The sequence below is a fragment of the Microcebus murinus genome, chromosome 12 (genome assembly GCF_040939455.1).
Source record: "Microcebus murinus isolate Inina chromosome 12, M.murinus_Inina_mat1.0, whole genome shotgun sequence".
Lineage (NCBI taxonomy): Eukaryota > Metazoa > Chordata > Mammalia > Primates > Cheirogaleidae > Microcebus > Microcebus murinus.
This window is the reverse complement of record NC_134115.1, coordinates 86,906,489-86,923,111: the sequence shown is the minus strand read 5'-3', so window position 1 is coordinate 86,923,111 and position 16,623 is coordinate 86,906,489. Positions and strand designations below refer to the sequence as shown.

Genomic DNA, 16,623 nt, shown 5'->3' with positions numbered 1-16,623 from the left:
GTGCACACTTTGTAGATGTGTGTGGCAATTGTGAACGCCTACAAGTTTGCATAGACATCCCTGTGGGACTTGGACTGTGGATATACATTCTTATCTGCATAGAGTTTGTGCAATGGGCTATATACGTTTGGTTTATCTAGAGTTGTCTTTGAGGAGTCATGTGTATCTGTGTACAGGCATGTGGGGTGCTAGGTGCATGTACATACATGTGTATGCTTAGTGTGGGCTGACATGTATCCATAGGCTGCTGTGTCCCAGGGAAGGGGTTCTGGGATTTGGGTAGGAGGTACCCTAGGATGGAGCTCCAGGAGCAGGGAGGGGTTTCTGCCCCCTGGCACACTTGCCCACCAAATATCACAGGACGCATGCCAGAGCAGGGTTTGTGTGGGTCGCAGGGACTTAGGGGCTGGAGCATGAGCCTGGCCTAGGATCTCAGGTGGGGGGCTGGGCTTAGGGGGGCCTTGCTCCCTAGTCCTGGCGTCATCCTGCCCACCCCTCTCTGCCCCCCACACCCGCCTGGCCTATGCAGCCACATAAAGCCCTCTTTATGCCAGGCGGGTGGCCGGGAGCCCCAGAGGGCGGCTGGGGGAGGAGAGGAGGAAGTTGCACACATGGCCAGGGAACATCTGGAACCGTTCAAGGGAGGCCCCGCCACCACCCGCCCTGTGCTCTGGGGTTGGACACTAGGTAGGAGCGGCCTCCTCCCCCCCTTTCCTGCCGGCCAGCCCCCTCCCCAGGCCCCTCCTTCCCAGCCCCAGCTCCCGCTCACCCCTGCCACGTCAAAGGAGGCAGAAGGGGAGCTGGGAGCAGAGAGGGGACCACGGGCGGCTGGGCTGGGGCTGGGGGGACGCTGGGGCTGGAGGATCCTCGGATCTCCAGGGGATGGGGCCGAAGCTCCTACCGGACGGACAGACACTGCTGCCTGGATGGACCAAGGACACCTCCACTCCGTCTACCCAGTGTTTAGACTATCTGTTCAGGACTCCCAAATTGTACAGTAGTCTGCACATTGGTTAGGCTGGGCTGGGTTAGACCCTCAGTGCCGCCGCTGGAGAGCTGGATCGACCCCCGCCCGCCATCCCAGAACCGGAGCCTGGAGCTGGGGCAGGGAGCTTGGGGGGCACAGGGCGGGCTGGGAGGAGGTGCAGAGGGATGGGGTACCACCCTGCTGTGCGATTGGTGGGGGGTAGTGGTAATGAGGGGAGGGCGGTGGAGAAAGACTGAGAAGATGGGGGGCCAGCCTGGACTGGGGATGTTGGCAGCCGCCTGTCTGCCCAGAGCGCCTCCCTCACCCCGAAAATCCAAGGGCTGGTGGTGGGGTGGAGGAGGGGAACAGACCACTCTACGCCCAGCCTGTACCATCTCTATGTCCCCAGCAGTCCTGGTGCAAAAATCCACTCACACTCAGCACACACGTACCTCGACACACACCCCAGAACTCAGACACACACATCAGCAAAAACTTTAAATCTCATATCCATGCCCCAAACACACACACACACACACACACACACCCAGGCACACACACACACCCAGGCACACATACCCTGGCAGTGGAAAACTCTTCCTCCCCGCCCTTACATCCCAAATCCATACACATATTCTCAGATAACCCATATTCACACACTCCCTCCTCGCACCCCCAAACCTACACTCTACACCCCAAGCACAGGCACGCGCAGGCACACACAGCCAGCGTTACACCTCGAGCACATACACTTTGCCCCCAAATGCAAATGCAGACCCACGTATTCTAAACACACCTCCACCTAGATGCTTATACCCCATACACACTCGCTACGAAACACCCACACACAAGATCCACAAGCCACACACATGTGCACGCCCCACCTCGCGGCACCCACCACCCACACCCCACTCCCACCTCCCTACATATATTACTCAAGCCGGTTTTCACACACAACTAAACTCAAAAGTACACAAAACTTTTAAAAAGACCCATATGCTTAGGTACGAGGACAGGGGACCCCTGTCAGATGCACTCCCCTCTCCTTCCAGGGTAGCCAGGCTTGGCCCCTCAGCTCCAGGTCATCCAACCCGCTGGCCCTGTGTAAGGAGCCTCAACAGAGGGGGACCAGGCCCCATGGGGGTGTCTAGGGAGCCCGCCAGGGTGACAGAGCAGGAAGCGAGCCCGCCTGTACCCCAGGCTGCCTCACACTCCATCCCTTCCAGGGGCCCCGTGCTCATGCTCGGGGAGAGGCCAGGGTTGGGGTAATGAGGTCCAGATGGCCTGGCGCCCCCGCCAGTGACGACAGAGGGCCCTGCCCAAGGTGGGGAGATGGGGCCCCTGCCTGGGGCAGACTTGAGGGAGACAGGGACCTAGGAGAGAGCTTGGAGACCAAATCACAGGCCCCCACCCAGAGCCCCACTCCCCCGTGGAGAGCGCCCTGGCCTCCAACACCCCCTCAGGAAGAAGTGGGTCCTTTTCCCCACTCCTTGGCCAGCTGGAGTTCATTACCACAAGCCCACCCCCAGCCCTCCCCATTCTCTCTGGTCACCTCTGGAATCCAGATGTGGAAGCCAAATAGACTCATTCTTAAAGGAGACCAGCAACAGGGGAAGGAGGTGGCAGGGGGCTTCTGTGTGCCCTGGTGGGTGGGGAGGGGTTTCGTGAGGTGGCTCTGCAGGGCACCGTCACCCCTTGCCCCTAGGCCTGGAGGTACTCTGGGTGTTTCTCTCCGACCACAGGGCTTTAGAGGACTGGGGCGCAGGGGTTAACCGGGTGTCTGGCAGCTGGACTCATGTGTCATGGGCCTGTGGGGGCCACGGAGGAGCCGGCACGCCCTGGAGCGGGAAAACAGGAAGGCCGCTGGGCCGCAGGGTCAGGGAGGGGCACCTAGGCCCCTGCCCATCCTCTCCAGGGTGCTCAGCCCCAAGCTCCCCAGTCGTGCCAAGCCACCTTCTCCTTCCATCCTGGGTGAGGGCACCTGCCCCCAAAGTCCCCAGGATCGCTCGCCTCTGATCCTGTGTCCCACCTCCATCCAGGGGTCTTTAATGGGACTTTTTAAAGCCCCTTTTGCACGGTCTCTTCCATTCCAAGCCCATAATAGGGTCTGAGACTGACTGTGGCCACCAGCCCAGCCCCATGACCATCAGTGGCCCATGCTCTTACCTCGTCATCCTTGTACCAGGACAGATTCTCAGCGGTCAGCACAAACCAGTACTCCTTGGAGCCCCCCTTCATGATGCCAATGTTGTTGATGGTCAGCCAGCCCTTCCGGATGACCTGGAGGGGGAGGGGCAGGGGGTCAGTGGGCAGGGGCCCAGCTTCCCAGGGGGAGGATGGGGTAGGCAAAGAGAGGCATTCAAAAGCCCACCCCTCCTCCAACGCTCGGAGGCGTGGCTGGTCGGGGACGGTGGGGGCCAGACCTGACCTGGTTTGAACCACAAGTGGACAGAGTGGAAGACAGAGGAAGGCAGAGGTCTGCTCAGGATAAAGAGCCTTCTGATAGTCAGAGCTGTCTCAGTAAGGGACTGGTGGCCTTGGTAGGGGATGAGCTCCCCATTGCTGAAAGTGTGCAAGCAGACTTTATGTGGCTGATTGCAGGAGACAACTCCGAATGTCTTTTAAGCTTAAGGTCTAATCTATTCTAAGACTTGTTTCTGACCTCAGGGACTTTTCACATGCTGCCTTTGCCTAGAAAGGCTTCTCCTTCCTTTGTGCCTGGCAAATTCCTACTCACCCTTTGGGTGTTGGCTCAGAAATCCCATTCTCAGGCAGACTCTCCCTGGCCTCCGGCACAAAGCAAGGTCCCTGTAATAATCCTAATCACTTAAGTCATCTTCTGTAACAATGACTATGATGTTAAATTAACGTGTGTGTGTATGTGTGTGTGTGAGAGAGAGAGAGAGATTATCGGTTGAGGCAGCTCCTCTGCTAAATTGTGACCTCTCTTGGTCACCAGTATGTCCCAGCTCCTTGCAGAGTGCTTGGCAGACAGCAAGTGATCAGTAAATATTTGTGGCCTGGATAAATGAATACTGCACTAGTATGGTTCTAAGAGTCTTTGGCCCAAGGCCCCTGGGGGCAGGAGAAAGGGCTGAGCCATCAATGACCAGGCCCCTTCCTCCTGGAGAAAGCTGACTAGCAAGCAAAAGTCCCTTTCCATGGCAGGAAGCAGCTGTCCCCAGGACTGTCCTGAGCTGTGGCCACAGTGCAGGGTCTGTGGATTCTGCTCCAAAGGCAGGAGCACTGGCCAAGTCCTGGTGGTGGCTCTGACAAAGGATGATGGAGCTGCTTCTGTTCCCTTCCCTGGCCCTCACCTCCCTGGCTTCTCCCCTGAGCATCCAGAGCAGACCCAAGGAGGCCTGGACTGGCAGCAGAGCCCTCTGGGGCCAGGCTTGCTTCTGGAGCCCTTTCTACCCCTCTCCGGCTTCCCCAAGAACCTTGCTGAGAATCCAAGCTGCACAGCCCGTCAGCAGCTGAGCTGAGGGGAGACCCCAGCTGCCTTTGCCAGTTAACAGGGACACGAGAGCCAGGCATCCTGCCATCCCTCTCCTACCCCATCTGGATCAGGTGAGGGACCCCTCAGTGTCTTGTCACCATCTTTGGAATTGAGTCTACTCTGGGTCCCAGGATCTGACCACCAGATCTTGCCATATGCTCCCTGTCTCGGCTAGCAGACTTTGTCCTCTGCTTGGCCACCCCCAGACTCCTCTGGAGCCCTGCACGAAGGACCTCCTCCTCCCCCAACCCCCACCCTGCCTGGGGACTCTCAGGGGCATTAGCTGGGCCCTGCCTACAGTCCAGGTCTCCACAAGGCGGGGCAGGGTCTGACTCCTGTCTGAGGCCAGTGGAGTGGAGGCATCAGTGAGTGTTGGCTGACCTAAAACTGCGATATTACATTCCTTCCTTCCTTCATTCTGTTGAGCGCCTACTGCACAGCAGGCACTAGGCTTAGGGCTGAGGATTTAATCATAAACACAACCAACTCAGCCCTCCCCTTTGAGGCCTAGAGGGAAACAGACATTAAGCCAATAACCACAGAAGCACCTAGAGTCAAAGAAACCACAGCTTCTGGAACCTAGGGAAAGAAAAGCCGAGGACCCCGGGCTCATGTGTACAACTGGGGCTGGGAGAAGGCTCCTGACGAGGTGTGTTTCCATGGACATCTCAAGGACAGAGAGCAGGAAGCCAGGTGAGGAGTGACTTGTCTCTTGATTTTTCATTCATTTCTTTACTCAACTCTCCGGTGGTGATGGCTGTCACCTTCTTCAAAACACATCTCTCTCACATGCATGCCTGCACCCATCCAACTGATGGATGCTTAAGGAGCACCTACTCAGTGCCAGGCCTCTGCCAGGCCTCTCCACCCACACAGCCCCATATGGTCTACTTCTGTGTGAAGTAGGTGCTTAGCTCATGCACGCTGATGGACAAGTGGATGGGTCCAGGCCTGGCCTGAAGGTAGGTGTGGGAAACCAGGTGCTGGTGTGTGTGAGCAGCTCAAACCAAAGGGCACCCTCTTGCCCCCGGCAGGTCCCCACTACCAATGGCCCCCTCCTCCCCTTCACTACACAAGCCAAGAGCCCCAGTCCTGGTACTCACCAGAATCTCATCCTGCAAAGAGGTAACCATAGCAACCACGAGAGGCATCGGGGAGAGAGGAGAGAGGGTTACTGAGGCAGAGTGAGAGGCTTGTGGCTGGCAGCTGACAGGCTCTCTGGCTCCCGTGGGACCCTTCCCCTCAGGGGAGGGGGCTCTCAGTTTGACGTCCATGCGGCACCCTCCATCCCTCGGGCTGGGGCACTGGGGCCCACTCACCTGGTTCCCTGAAGTCTTCTTCTTGTTCATCTGGCTGCTCCTCTGCTGAGCACTAATGGGAAAGAGGGGAGGAGTCTCAGAACTTCCCCTCTCCAGAGGCCCAGCTCCACTGTCCATTGTTCAGTGGGCACAGGACCCAAAGGGTTAACCTAGCAGTCTTGGGCCACACACATACACACACACACACAGGAGGTGTCACCTTCTCTGCCCAGGGAGCACTCACTTGGCAAAGCCTATGAAGTCCTCATGGTTAGTGTTCATGTAAGCCAGCTCAATATCGATAAGAAGCATGACCTGTAATGACACACAGGTCAGTGGGCAAGTACAAAAGACGCCACAGAGTTTTAAAATGCAGGGCAAGCGGGGAGAAAAATACTTGTAGCACATACAGAAGGTTAGAATCCATACTAAGTAGCGTCCCTAAAACCAGTAAGTAAAAGATAAGAGACACACAAATGAAAATAACCAAAGAACATGAGTGGGTAATCCACAGAGGAAATGCACACAACCAATAAGGATATGTACAAAATGCTCACCCTCATTAATAAAGAAATGTGAGTTAAAACAATGAGACCCTTTTTATTTCTTTTTCTGATTTTTATCCTTGCTTTATTTTCTCCAAATTTCTTTTTTTTTTAAATTTCAGAATATTACAGAGGTACAAACGTTTTGGTTACATGAATTGCTTTTGTACAGTTTGAATCAAAGTTATAAGTGTGTCCAAAACCCATATAGTGTACATTGTACCCGTTACATGTGAATTTACCCATCCCATCATCTCCCCAAGACCCTTATTAAACCTATAAAATTAATAATAAATATTGATAATGACCACTTTGGCACAAGTATGAGGAGATAGCCTCTCCTATACAGGCGGTGGAAGTGTAAATTAGTATCACCTTTATGGAGGGCAATTTGGCAATATTTAACAACACTGAAATGCATATATTCACTTCTAGAATTATACCTCACAGATAAATTCATCAAGTGAAGAAAGATATATGTACCTGAGAGTTCAATGTAGTATCGTTTATAATAGATAAAAATTGGAAGCCAATAGGCATCAGAGAGTGAAATAGATTATGATACCCTATATACAAGAAAACACTCTGCAGCTATTCAAGAGTAAGGAAAATTTCTAGCTTCTGGCATGGGAAGACCTCTCTTGGCAAATTATTAAGTATGAAGGGATACATAATTGAGTCGTGATGGGAATGACTTTCAGGTGGGACAAAGACTACTGGGTCCATACCCAAGCCCCACTGCTTCCTGTAAGCCTGGGGCCTGTACTCACTGACCCTCTAATTCCATAAATGAAGCGTTCCTATTTCACAGGGGCTGGTGGAGACACATAAGGAGATGAAGCAGGTCATGTGTCTGACAGGTAATAGGTACTCAACAGATATCAGCTGCTAAAATTATCTTTAGAAAAAAAGGTGGCTGGGTGCAGTAGCTTGCACCTGTAATCCTAGCACTCTGGGAGGCTGAGGCAGGAGGATAACTTGAGCCCAGGAGTTTGAGGTTGCCGTGAGCTAGGCTGACACCATGGCACTCTAGTGTGGGTGACAGACTGAGACTCTGTCTCAAAAAGAGAGAGAGAGAGAGAGAGAGAGACACACAGCAGGACTATGGTTCTTTCTTTAAGGTAAAGATGGAATCTGGGTGAGTGTGTGTGTGTATGTGTGTGCATCCCTAGGAAAATGCCTGGAAGACAGCACACCAAATTGTTATTTTTCTGTTAAAAATAGTGCTTATTTTTCAGGAGGGATTGTGGGTGAGGAAGAATGAATGGAAGGATACTTCCCTGTTTGTAATTTAATCACATCTATACTGATTGAATGTTTGTAATTAAAAAGGCAATCAATAATGATTTAAAAACATGATTATCAACAAAAATGTGAATGACTAGAGATAGCACATTGTGGAGAAGGGATGTGTCAGGACAGGGGCTAGGATATGGGAGCCACGGGTGGGTACAGAGAGAGATAGGGATGGCAGAAGAAAGACAGCTGGCCTTTGAGCTTTGTTGAGTGCACAGCGGGCCCTGACCATCTCTGTGCCTTGAAGCTCACAGGGAGCATTCAGAGACTATGTTTGTGATTGAAGGAATGAATGAATGAATGACATAAATGGGGGCATGGCTATGAGGGTGACCTAGAGAAACAGCACATAGAGGCCCAAAGACAGATGACCAGAAAGACAGACTGCCACAAAGTTAAGAAAGCCAGAGAAGCAGATGATGGGAATGCAAAATGGTGCAGCCACTGTGGAAAATGGTATGGCAGTTCCTCAAAAACCTAAGCATAGAATCACCACATGGTCCAGCACTTCCACTTCTAGGTATACACCCAAAAGAATTGAAAGCAGGAACGTGAATAGTTATTCATACACCTACCTTCATAGCAGCATTATTTGCAATAGCCCCAAAATGGAAACAACCCAAATGAATAAATAAAATGAGGTATATACATATAATGGAATATTATTCAAGCCTTAAAAAGGAAAGAGATTCTGACACATGCTATTACTACAACACAGATGAACCTTGAAGACATTATGTTAAGTGACAAATGATTCCATTTACATGAAGTACCTAGAAAAGTCCAATTCAGAGAGACAGAAAGGAGAATGGTGGGTGCCAGGGGCTGAGGGAGCAGGGAACGAGGAGTTATTGTTTTGCCGGGGGGCAAAGTTTCAGTTTTGCAAATGAGTTCTGTGGATGGATGGATGGATGGATGGATGGATGGATGGATGGATGGATGGATGGATGGATGGATGGATGGATAGATGGACGGATGGTGGGGGTGGCTGTGCAGCAGTGTGAATGTACCTAACGTCACTGGACTGTACACTTAAACATGGCTAAAATGGTATATTTTATGTCCTGTGTATTTTACCACAGTAAAAAAGAGAAAAGAGCCGAGAGTCAGTACGAGAGGAAGACTGAGACGGAAGAGACAACATGGGAAGAAGGACGACCCCGGGGCAGGAGCGGAAGGCTCGGAGGAGGACGCCGCGGCTCACCTGCTCCTTGGTGCGGCCCTCGCGTTCCCGGATGTGGGTGGTCACGATGCGCTCCATCTCCTCCCGCAGCCGCGGGTACTGCTGGAGCTGGGGAGGCAGAGAGCCACGTGCGCGGGGGCTCGGCGCAGCACCCAGCCCGCCAGAGCCCAGGGAGCCGGGGCGCGGGGAGGGAGGCGCACACAGAAGGCCCAGGGTCCCAGGACGCCGACCGCACCAAGCCTCGGCCTCCCCTGTCCCCCAAGTGTGGGTTCCAAATGGCCACTCCAGACCCTCTTCGCTGGCCTACCTGGGCAACTCCGGGGGGAAGCGGCGCTGCCCGTGGGGGAAACCACGGCCCGCCGGCCCCGCGGCCGCCATCGCCGCGGCAGCCATCTTGGGAGCGGACCCTGGTGGGTCCCGCGTTTGTCGCTCCCGAGGCTTTCCCTGCCCCTCAGGCCTACCCAGTGCCTTCCTAAAGGCTTGGAGGGACAGCCAGATGGGGACTCAGGTAGGGAACAGCGTCCAGATTCCTATCCGGGAGGAATCGGGGGAGGGCAGGGCCCAAGGTGCCAGTTGGCCTCCTGAGTCAGGCTGGGGACAGGCAATGCCCCTTGTCAGAGCCGGGATGGGGGTGGGGGTGGGAGGGCTGGGGGGAAACCAGCAGTCGTACCAAAGGACATGCGGGAGCCACAGGCACAGGCATGCAAGGGTGGGGGCATGCGGAGGTGGGGTGCCAGCAGCATGAGCAGTACCCCGCGGGGGCCTGGCTGGGCCTGGCCCTCCTGGTAGAATCCACCCAGTTCTGCCTCCCTTTCCGTGCCCCTGCCTGGCACCATCATCCCCAGCCACATCTGCCCGGGCTGGCCAAACTATCTATGCCCCATTCCCTCAGGGGCTCAGCAGCGCCTGTTTCCCAGTTCTGAACTGAGGCTGAAGGGGCCGGTGCTCCAAACCCTTCCCCCTCTGCCTGCGAATCGTGTCCTCTGCCTGCCCCCACTACCCAAGAGCTGAGTTACGGGCCTCCCTGGCACCCCACCTCCCCAAACCAACTTGGTTATAACTGCCCCAAAGCCAGGGGACAGGGCACGGCTAGGCACACTGCCAGTGCTCAAAAGGGCACGTTGAAGGAATGAGGGAATGAATGAAGGATGGATGTCTTTGCCCTCCTTGCCAGGGTGAGTGGGCATAGGGTCCTTGGCCCCCTGGCTCATGAACAGCTCTTCCTCACTGAACTTCTGATGGTGAGAGCCCACCCACAGGGACCCCCAGGCCTGTTGGCCAGCCCTCCCCATTTGGTGGCCATGTGTGGCCCAGGTGGGGTAACAGGGCAAAGCTAGGAGCACTCCTTGTCCCTCTTCCCATGGCTGGGTCAAGCCCCTCAGGTGGGTCCCCCTATGTAGGAAGAGAGCTAGGGATTGGTGTGCCTGAGTCACAGTGGGTAGTTCTGGGGCAAGACAGAAGCCAAGGAGATTTGGGGGAGGGGCTCCAGGAGAGCCAGGAGGAGGAGGAGATAGCAGCACCCTGGATGCCAGCCCAGGAGAGGCAGACACAAGAAATGCTCACATCCCACTCATCCTGTGGCTGGGCCAAGGGTGTGGCTGATGTGGCCAAGCTCAGAGGACCTTGGGAGGGGCAGGCTGAGAGGGGCTTAAAAACACCAGCTGGAGGGCCCCAGTGGCCCCACTGCCCATGAGGCTGCAGGACGCACTCCCACTCCTTGTAGTCTCCAAGTCTGGGCAGAGATTCGGACTGGACATAGTCACTGCCACCAGCTGCCTCTAGGGTGGTCCCAAGCACTCCTTCCCAGAGCAGGGTTGGAAGGATTGGGGTGGACAGGGAAGGAGGAGGAGGGAGCAATTTGCCAAAGAGCATGACCAATTCTCCCACTAACCGCCTAGATGTTACATTTCTCAAGTTTTCCACGTGTCACACACAGCAGGGCCGCCTCAGCCCCTTTGAGAAGTTCTGTTCCCTTTAAGCATCTTTTTCCATTCTGGCTGCCTCTGAGCATTTCCAGGACGTTTAGCCAGTTTTTAGAATGGAACTTTCCTTTTTCACTCCTTGGCTGAGGGGGCGGTCAGCCTGGAGCCCACTGGTTTAGTGGTCAGGGACACAGGCTCTGTAGCCATAAGGCCCTGGGTTCAAAGCCAGCCCCTGCCTGCCAAATCTCCTCAGAACAGCAACTAGACCTCTCTGAGCCTCAGTTAAAATGGGGTAGTAATGGCGCCTTCCCTCTTAGGGTTGTTGCAAGGATTGAGTAGCACATCTGTGCCCAACATGACACCTTAGGTTTCATTCAGAGATAGAAAGTCTAATCCCAGAAGTAATTAGAGTTGAACACTTATCAAACCTCTGGCAAAAGTGGTTTGCTAAACTTAGAAAACTTGGGAGAAAAAAGAGACAAAGATGGGTGAGTTTTGCCATGTAAAGAAAAAATAGTCTATTAAACAAATCAAAAGCCACAGGTAGGCCGGGCGCGGTGGCTCATGCCTATAATCCTTGCACTCTGGGAGGCCGAGGCAGGCGGATTGCTGAGGTCAGGAGTTCAAAACCAGCCTGAGCGAGACCCCGTCTCTACTAAAAATAGAAAGAAATTAATTGACCAACTAAAAATATATATACAAAAAATTAGCCGGGCATGGTGGTGCATGCCTGTAGTCCCAGCTACTTGGGAGGCTGAGGCAGGAGGATAGCTTGAGCCCAGGAGTTTGAGGTTGCTGTGAGCTAGGCTGACGCCACGGCACTCACTCTAGCCAGGGCAACAAAGTGAGACTCTGTCTCAAAAAAAAAAAAAAAAGCCAAAGGTATTATTTTCCTCCTTTTTGACCAAAGCTTTCCTTTTATTTATTTATTTTTTTGGAGGGGAGATGTGTTGATATGTTGCTATGTTGCCCAGGCTGGTCTCGATCTCCTGGCCTCAAGCAATCCTCTTATCTCTCCCTCCTAAAGTGTTGGGATTACAAGTGTGAGCTACCATGCCCGGCCTAAAGCTTTCCTTTTTAAAGGTTTCATTAATCAATTTTTCTGCTCACAATAATCATATAGACTTACTGTAAAAGATATGAACATGACTAAAATTTGTGAAGTAGAAATGAAAAGATTCCTATGTGCCTTGCCATCTTTTAAAATAGTGGTTAGCAATTTGGGGAATATGACGTTGGAATTTTAGCATTCATATATATTATTTTTCCCCCAAATACCATACATTCTTTTCTGAAACCTGCTTTTTTTTTCTCAGTACACTATGGAGGGACACGTGAATGGAAACAAATCTGTCTTGCCCTTCTAACGGCTGTAATCTTCTGTTGTCTGTGTGATACATCACATATTACCCATCCCCTCCTGATGGACATCTGAGTTGCTTTCAAAATTTTACCACAATTACTCTTTCCTTTGGAAATGCAATTTGGCAAAGTGTTCTACAGTTTTTAAATGTCTATATCTAGCAATCAATCTTCTAGGAATCTACCCTAAGGAAATAATCTTAGGGAAAGAAAAATATAATTCTTCATCTGCAAAGATGTTCATTGCCAGGTTATTTATAATATTGAACAATTGGAGACCATATAGAGCTGGGTGCTGTGGCCTATAATCCCAGCACTTTGGGAGGCAGAAGCTAGAGCATCATTTGAGGCCAGGAGTCCAAGACCAATCTGGGCAATATATCAAGGCTCCATCTTTACAAAAAATAAATTAAAAAATTAGCTGGTCATGGTGGCATGGATCTGTAGTTCCAGCTATTCAGGAGGCTGAGGCAGGAGGATAGATTAAGCCTGGAAGTTCGAGGCTGCAGCGAGGTATGATTACGCCACCGCACTCCAGCCTGAGTGACAGAGGGAGACTTTGTCTCAAAAAGGAAGAAAAAGAAAAAAAAAAGAGCCGGGCATGGTGACTCATGCCTGTGGTGGCTCATGCCTGTAATCCTAGCACTCTGGGAGGCTGAGGCGGGAGGACTGCTTGAGCTCAGGAGTTCAAGAACAGCCTGAGGAAAAGGAAGACTCCATCTTTACAAAAAATAGAAAATATTAGCCATGTGTGGTGGCACACGCCTGTAGTCGCAGCTACTTGGGAGGCTGAGGCAGTAGGATTGCTTGAGCCCAGGAGTTTGAGGTTGCTATGAACTAGGCTGACACCACGGCACTCTAGCCCAGGCAACAGAGTGAGACTCTGTCTCAAAAAAAAAAAAAAAATTATATAGACTATATACTAATATCCCCTAAAAACATATTATTAAGAGAAAAAGCAGGATGCCAATATATTCACAGTATGATTACCTAACAAAATAAACAAACCAACGTACAGAAAAGAAGATTTGGAAGAATATAAGTTGGTGAACACTTTTTGGAGGCTAATCTTGCAAAAATTACTGAAACTGAATGCTCGTATCTATTGACCATTTTATGTCTAAAAATTTGCTCTAAAGAAACAATAGGATAAATACTACAAATATATTTATAAGGATGTTCACTGCAGCGCTGTCTACAATAGCAAAAACAAAAAGTTGAAACAACCTAAATGTTGTCAATAGGACATTACACATGGTAATCATGCCACATGTCTACAGTGGAATACAATTCAGCAGTTAAAGAGCATAAGACTAATCTTTATAGAGCAACATACAGGGATTCCATAACACACTGCTCAGTAAAAAAGAATGGAGATGATGCTAATCTGGAACTCAAAGTTAAGGCAGATGTGTCCCCACTACCTCCCCATAGGGAAGTTGTTCAGATACAGGAAGGTTGTGCTTTCCCCCAGGGGCTCCTGTTCAGTCTGCTGGGGGCCAGGGCGGGGGTGGTGGCGGTATTTGAATTCTGGAAGAGCTCCTGCTGGCAATCAATTCCCTTACATTCCCCTGGGAAGAACTGCTTCAAACGACCTGGCTAAAAATCCTCAAAATGCCCAGAAGTAGACAAATAGGGAAAAGGCATCTAAAAGGTCACAGACAATTCAAGAGAGGCTGGCCCTAACATGCATGGATTATCATAAAATGAATAATCCAATATGCTGAGGCAAATTGGATTTGAGGGACTGGGATAGCTCCCCTGCCCAGGAGGCCTGGACCCCAGACGCTTCCCTTGACCTTCCTAAATCTGCATCCCACTCTGCTTTTCCTTTCTGAGACTCTGTTTTGTCATCTGTAAAATGGGGATAATAACACTACCCACTTCTTAGGGTTGTCGAGAGGATTAAGTCACACAGTAAGGGCATGCACTTAGCCCAGTGCTTAGCACATAGTTGGTACTCAATAGACAGCTGGCAACTCCTTATTGTCATAATTGTCATTGTTATTCTTATTGATGGAAAGGGGTCACTGAGGATGCCTGGGTTGGAGCAAAGTCCTCTGGCAGGGGTGGGGGCCTGGAGGGATTATGAGTGCGAATAGACCAAACATAAGCTGGCAGCAGACTCGAGGGCCAGAATTACCCGGCCAGCATGGGTCCAGGTGAATGGCCGAGGGGCCGCCAGGCCTGCTCAGCAGATAGTTCTGCCCACAGAAGGCCATGGCCTCGAGGAAGAGACGGCCAAGCCCAGCCCCGCCCAGGCGGCCATCATACCTTTTCGCTACACTTTCTGATGGTGGACGTGAGCTCACTGACTACCATGTCCACACACTTGATACTGGGCTCTTTGAGCTTCTGCACCTGCTTTTTCACTGTGGCTTCAAAAGCGAGGTCAGGTGTGAAGAGGCCCGTCCTGCACCCGGGGAGGAGGTGGGGACAGCCAGGGAGCAGGAGGGGGTGAAAGCCAAGCACGGCCGGGGCCAGGGGCAGGGATGGCACGGGCATGGGGGAAGAGAGAGAGACACCGACACAGAGAAAGAGAGAGAGAACAGAAGACACTGTGAGCGTGGGACTGGGCCCTCCCTGCTGCCACCCAGGGTTGGCACCTCCCAGGTGCTGCCAAGCATCCCCAGGACTCTGTGGGTATGGCCAGGGTCTGGGGGACCAAGCCCCTGACTGCAGTCCCCAGTCTGTGGCCTGTTAGAAACAGGGCCGCACAGCAGGAGGTGGGTGGTGGGCGAGCAAGCGAAGCTTTGTCTTTATTTACAGCTGCTCTCCACGACTCGCCATCCCCCAGCCCCCATCCATGGAAAAATTGTCTTCCATGAAAGCGGTCCCTGGTGCCAAAAAGGTTGAGGACTGCTGCCATACAAGACCGCTACCAAGTTGAGGTCTTCTCCCCATGGCTGTGCCCCTCCCCACTCCTCAACTGCACCGAGCCTGCCTCCTCTCTTTTCCAGTGCCATCTTTGTCCAGAGCCTTGGGCCCTCCTTAGGAGCTGTCCCAGGCCAGGAGAGGCCAGGACCCCACCCACTTATCCTGCTCAATTCTAGGTTTCCCAGTGCCCCCTACATTTGCTTCATCCTGACTTCAAAGCCAGGAGTTTTCCCCACCTCCATCATGGTTACTGCATCCAGCTGCCCAGGCCGTGCACTGCACAACTCCAGGGGGCTCCATTCACACAGACCACAGAGCAGACAGTGCCTCCTGGAGTTGCAGTGTAGCAGCCTGACCTCCACTCTTCAGCTCCCAGCTCTACTCTTGTCCCTTTCTTTCTCTTCAAGGGGCATCCCTTGCCTCTCCTCCAAAGGGGTCTGGCGGAACTCAGCTCCAAAAGATGGAAAAAGAGAAAAGAGGAAAGACAGAAAGAGTGGAGGTGGTGATAGAGGGGGCTGGGGCAGCAATGGGGAGAGGAAAGGAAAGGAGGCTGGGGGTAGAATCAAGGAGCACTGGACTTAGAGTCCAAAGCCCTGGCTTTCTAGTAGCAGCTCTGCTACCTCCTAACTGCTGTGACTTTGGGTGAGTCACTTGATTTCCTGAGCCTCAGTTTTCATGCTGTGAAATGGGTACTGTCCCCCCACCCCGTCCTTGCTTGGTTCTGTGAGGCTCAGATGACGTGGCAGATGGGAGAAGCTCCGTCCCCGGAGGGCCAGATGTGGATGGAAGGGAAGAGGGAGGCCCTGAGTGAGGGTGGGGTGAGGATGGGGAGGATGAAGGACAGTGGGGAGTCAGGGTGCCTGCTAGGCCTGGTCCTCTGCACTTCTCTGGCCACTCAGGCCCAAAGAGCAGTGCTCAAGAAGGCCCTGTGCCTCACCTGTATCCGGGTACAGGGTTTCCCCAATACCCCTCCCTGGAGCTACCAAAGATGACCCCACCTCTGAGGGCAGGGAGGGGGCTCAGGGTCCCCTCCAGCCCTGTTCTCTCTGAGCTGGGGAGCTCTTGGTGGGTGGGCTCTCAGGGTAAACAGCCAATCATCAGATCTATCTTACCAATGTCCAAGCCCTTGGTCCCTGGGCCTGGGGGCCGGGGTGGGTGAGGCCCCCTCAGAAGATCCCCCTCTCCTGGTCTGTGGTGGCCTGCCTCCCCCACCCGCTGAGGTCTGGACATGCTACCGAGGAGGCAGTGGGGGGCGTGGGGAAGGAGCGCCTGGCAGCAGTGCAGGGCGGGGCAGAGGCGGGGGCTGGCCCGGGCCACCAGGTTACCTTCTTGGTGCACTGTCTAACGGTGCTGATTAGCTCCGAGATAACCATGTCCACACACTTGAGACACGGTTCTCGGATCTTCTTCACCTGCTTTTTCACAATGGTCTCAAAGGCCATGTCTGGGGTAAACAGCCCCGTTCTGAACGCCCGGAGCGGGAGAAGGGCACAGTGTCACAGGCCAGTGCCGGCTACGAGTGCCAGGCAGGGCCCCTCCCCGAACCCCTGCACTCTGCCCAAGGGGCCCTTGCACTACCTCTCTCTGGACCTCAGGGTCCCCAGCTGTAAAATGGGAGGGGGGATTCAAATGAGGGGCTTTCAGTCGGTGCACCTTTGGGACAAGACAAGGTCT

The 16,623-nt window shown here is 53.0% G+C and overlaps 1 protein-coding gene across 4 annotated transcripts in view; it reads right to left on the bottom strand.

The window, feature by feature from the left end:
• The window catches only part of DNM1 (dynamin 1), a 45,348-nt gene that overhangs the window by 10,645 nt on the left and 18,080 nt on the right, over positions 1-16,623 (bottom strand). For 3 of the 4 annotated variants that reach the window (XM_012772082.2, XM_012772076.2, XM_076009073.1), the window contains exons 10-15: positions 16,275-16,413; positions 8,810-8,896; positions 6,009-6,079; positions 5,786-5,837; positions 5,570-5,581; positions 3,134-3,247 (exon numbers count right to left, since the gene is read on the bottom strand). In XM_012772082.2, coding sequence (XP_012627536.1) covers positions 3,134-3,247; positions 5,570-5,581; positions 5,786-5,837; positions 6,009-6,079; positions 8,810-8,896; positions 16,275-16,413 — 475 coding nt within the window. Of the gene's footprint in view, positions 1-3,133; positions 3,248-5,569; positions 5,582-5,785; positions 5,838-6,008; positions 6,080-8,809; positions 8,897-14,346; positions 14,486-16,274; positions 16,414-16,623 lie in introns of all 4 variants that reach the window. The other variant, XM_012772075.3, reaches the window with a different exon arrangement.